A 3,413-nucleotide genomic window follows, 5' to 3' on the forward strand; every position below is an offset into this window, starting at 1 on the left:
GCCATAACTATAGTTTATATAATTAATAACTTATCCATAAATATATAAAAATATTTTCTCTCTCTTCCTATTTTAACATTCCATCCTTCTTCTTTTTTTTTCAATCGTGACAACTCTTTAATATGAAGTACATTGATCAAAATGTATTTTTTATACATATATATTAAATATTGAACATTATAAGAGAAATTTTTGCACCACTAAGTGGAGCTTAAATTTTTCATCATAAAAGTATTTGACAAGAATGGAGGAGGCCAGCACGAGTAGAGCACGATGTACAGCTTTGGCTGAACCAAGTAATTTTAGTTTAAGTTCTATATTCGTATTAAGAAATTCACTAAATTAAAGATGTTTAAAATTTAAATTTAAAACTCAATTACTAATATCTAACGTCGTTATCCTAAAATTTAGAATTCATAAAATTCAAATCATGGCTCCACCCCTGAAATAGAAATTTTTGAGATCTTCAATTGATGAGAGTTATAAGACTTGATATAACTCAATGCAAGAAGTACATATCCAGATTTTAATTAACTTTAGAAAAATATAAAATTTGATACTCCGTATTTGTTAAGCAATAATGTTTTAAAAAGTAAAACTGTTATAAATTGTCCTTTAGGTTACTGAGGTGGGTAATAGCTTAGAGGTTGTTTGTTTGGTAGGATGAGGGATAACAATCTAATGAGATGTACTAAGATGGTGGAACTAGCCATTTCATATAAAAGGCTGGATAGTTAATCACATGAGATATCTCAATTCATGGAATATCCTTACTGTCTATCCCATCCCATTCCAATAACCAAACAACTCCTTATTGTTTTAGAAGACGTTTTTTCAGCAAGCTTTAAGACAAGGTGGGGATTGGGTACTCAAGTATCACTAGGTGTAATCTCAACATTTCTTACGTTCGTGGTGTTGGGCGTGTTCTTTTGTAGGATGTATGTCTAGAAAATTTCTCCAAATTGAAATCATTTTTTTTTTTTTTTACATACTCGAATGTCAACTCATTGTAAGTCCTAAAAGTAAAAAGACTCAAAAATCAAAGGTTTTTAAAATTGTTAATTAGCTTGTATTGCCATCATTTTTGTTCTCTGAATTACAACAACAATAACAACAATATACTCAGTGTGATTTCATAAGTAGAATTTGGGAAGGTTGCCCTACCTTGGGTAAGGTAGAGAGGTTGTTTCGGATAAGACCTTCGGCTCGAGAAAAGCATATTCAAAATATATTTGAAAAATACAAGAGTAAAAAGTTATGATTGAAAAAAAAATGAAGAAGAGAAAAATATTTGACAACAACATAATAGAGATAACAAAAGTAAAAAAGAACAGCAACAGTAGCAAAATAGAGGGATACGATAATACTAGCCCAATAGTATTGAGACTGACAAGGGGAAGCAAATATAGTGTTCTAAACTAGCCTGAACCGAAGAACAGTGGAGGGATCCAATCCCGATATGGTTTATGAATACAAAATACGAATTATAGATATTAATTGTTATTATTAATTTCATAATACCACGTCTATATATACTGTGTAGAAATAAGAAAAACACATCCACGTATCTTTCAGAATATACACTTCTATAACACGAGTTTTATAGGAATTGTTTGTGTCATACATTTATTATATTTACATTCTCAATTTTTTTTCCCGTTAAGATTAAATTTCTGAGTTTCACATAAATACTAGTTACGAGTAAGTATTTACTGTTTTTACGTCCCATCGTAACAACAAATTAAGACAATATAAATAAACATTGCAAATCGTTTGAATGGGGAAAACCATTTACAGCTTTCCTTTATTAATTCAAATTTATATCTTACATAGTTACATTAAAGTATAGCCGGTAAAAGAGGCCATGACCTAATTTAATTGCCTCTCATAGTCTCATGTACAATTTGCACACATAACAATTGAGTAAGCAGTACTATAATTCGTACTATTTTACTTTTTTCGTGATAACTCGTATTATTATTACAAACAAAGTGGAAAATAACATGAGGATAACTCAAAGTTTTCCTTTATTCAACCAATCTCATATTATTACACAAAGTATATAATATTAGGGCACAAAGTATATATTATTAGGTAATGGATCAGAAGAAAATGATTATTTAGTGCTTGTGATCCTTTTGTTTCTAACAGCACATGGCTTTACATACATCATCGACAAAACCACCACTGTTGTTGTTGTTATTGTTGTTATCATCATCGTCGTCGTCGTCATCATTCTTTTTTGGGCATTCGCAAGCTAAACACATTAAATTAAAACTAACTTTTCCTTTCCTCCCGCCATCTTTTTTCTGACCGTGGAGCGTTGCGTCGTTCATCTTAATTATGTTCTGAACTTCATTTGCTGCATCAAAATTTATGTATAGTACTCTATTAGATAATGAAGAAAATAAAATATGTTAAAAGAACGTAACTAAATATAGCAAATACATTAGCATTTTCTTTTCCCATGTTATTTTTAATAATTATATTATTTTCTTTTATCTATAGTCAAAGTCAATACCACCTTTTTCATATAGGATCAATGGTTACCTAGACAAGGCAAATGCTACAAACAACTATGCCCATCTGCTAATGGGATATCTAAATTTTACCCTTAATTATATTTTGGGGTATTTTACATATACTCTTGTGCTAGCTAGTAAATTGTCTCAGTATCTACTCTTGACTTTAAATGAGCTCCAACATAGAGTATGTGAGTTCAATGTGTTAAGATACTTCGAGAAAAAGGTTCAAGTACTCATCTACTTTTAATTATGGTAAAATTTACTATATTTTATATATCGGGTTAGAGTTCCGTTAGCATCAAGGTAATACGATACAATTTGCTAATGTTAAGGATATAGATGATTTTATATCAAAGCGAAAGGTAAAACTAAGATATCATTCGTATAGTAAAAGATTTTTTATTTTTACCATTTTCCCGTTAAACAATGCACTTAATTTAATTTGTCATATGAAGATTGTTATTAGTACTTAAAACTACAATTGAAAAACTTACACTCAAGCATTGGAAGTGAAGGCTCAACCATCTCTCTTGCAATAACCTCTGATGATATTATCAGAAGAACCAAAGAATAAATAAGCAAAACATTTGCCTTGAATGCCATTTTGGATGAATTTAATTAACTTATAGAAGTTTGTTGATATTTAATTTGTGGATGATCAAACAATATGCATTCCTCTCCCATTTATAGATACTTTTAAAAAGATTTGGCATTTTGGCGTACCAAACTTTAAAAAAATAGTGAAACTCCACACGATGAATTGCCCCATAACTTAGCTGCCAACTCTTTAAATTTGTCAATCTTTTCTTTCCTGTTAAATTGATGAACATATGTCTTTTAGTTTCTAGTATTTTTGTGTACCGTGCAAATTTTATGTGTAAATTACGT

At 29.8% G+C, this 3,413-nt stretch overlaps 1 protein-coding gene across 1 annotated transcript; it reads right to left on the bottom strand.

The window, feature by feature from the left end:
* Positions 1-2,010: 2,010 nt before the first annotated feature.
* Positions 2,011-3,197, bottom strand: LOC132067830 (uncharacterized). Its single transcript, XM_059461190.1, has 2 exons — positions 3,020-3,197; positions 2,011-2,362 (listed from the first exon to the last, which is right to left on the bottom strand). Exons 1-2 carry the CDS (start codon positions 3,126-3,128, stop codon positions 2,145-2,147), a joined length of 327 nt encoding a protein of 108 aa, XP_059317173.1. The 5' UTR covers positions 3,129-3,197; the 3' UTR covers positions 2,011-2,144.
* Positions 3,198-3,413: the final 216 nt, after the last annotated feature.

Source organism: Lycium ferocissimum, chromosome 1 (assembly GCF_029784015.1).
Source record: "Lycium ferocissimum isolate CSIRO_LF1 chromosome 1, AGI_CSIRO_Lferr_CH_V1, whole genome shotgun sequence".
NCBI lineage: Eukaryota > Viridiplantae > Streptophyta > Magnoliopsida > Solanales > Solanaceae > Lycium > Lycium ferocissimum.

What these genes read in the sequence shown, in the direction of transcription:
- LOC132067830 (XM_059461190.1), bottom strand. Translation starts at nt 3,128, where the DNA reads ATGGCATTCAAGGCAAATGTTTTGCTTATTTATTCTTTGGTTCTTCTG. An exon ending in TTCACTTCCAATGCTTGAGT is followed by an intron (nt 2,363 to 3,019) that starts GTAAGTTTTTCA and finishes ATTTTGATGCAG; the next exon opens with CAAATGAAGTTCAGAACATA.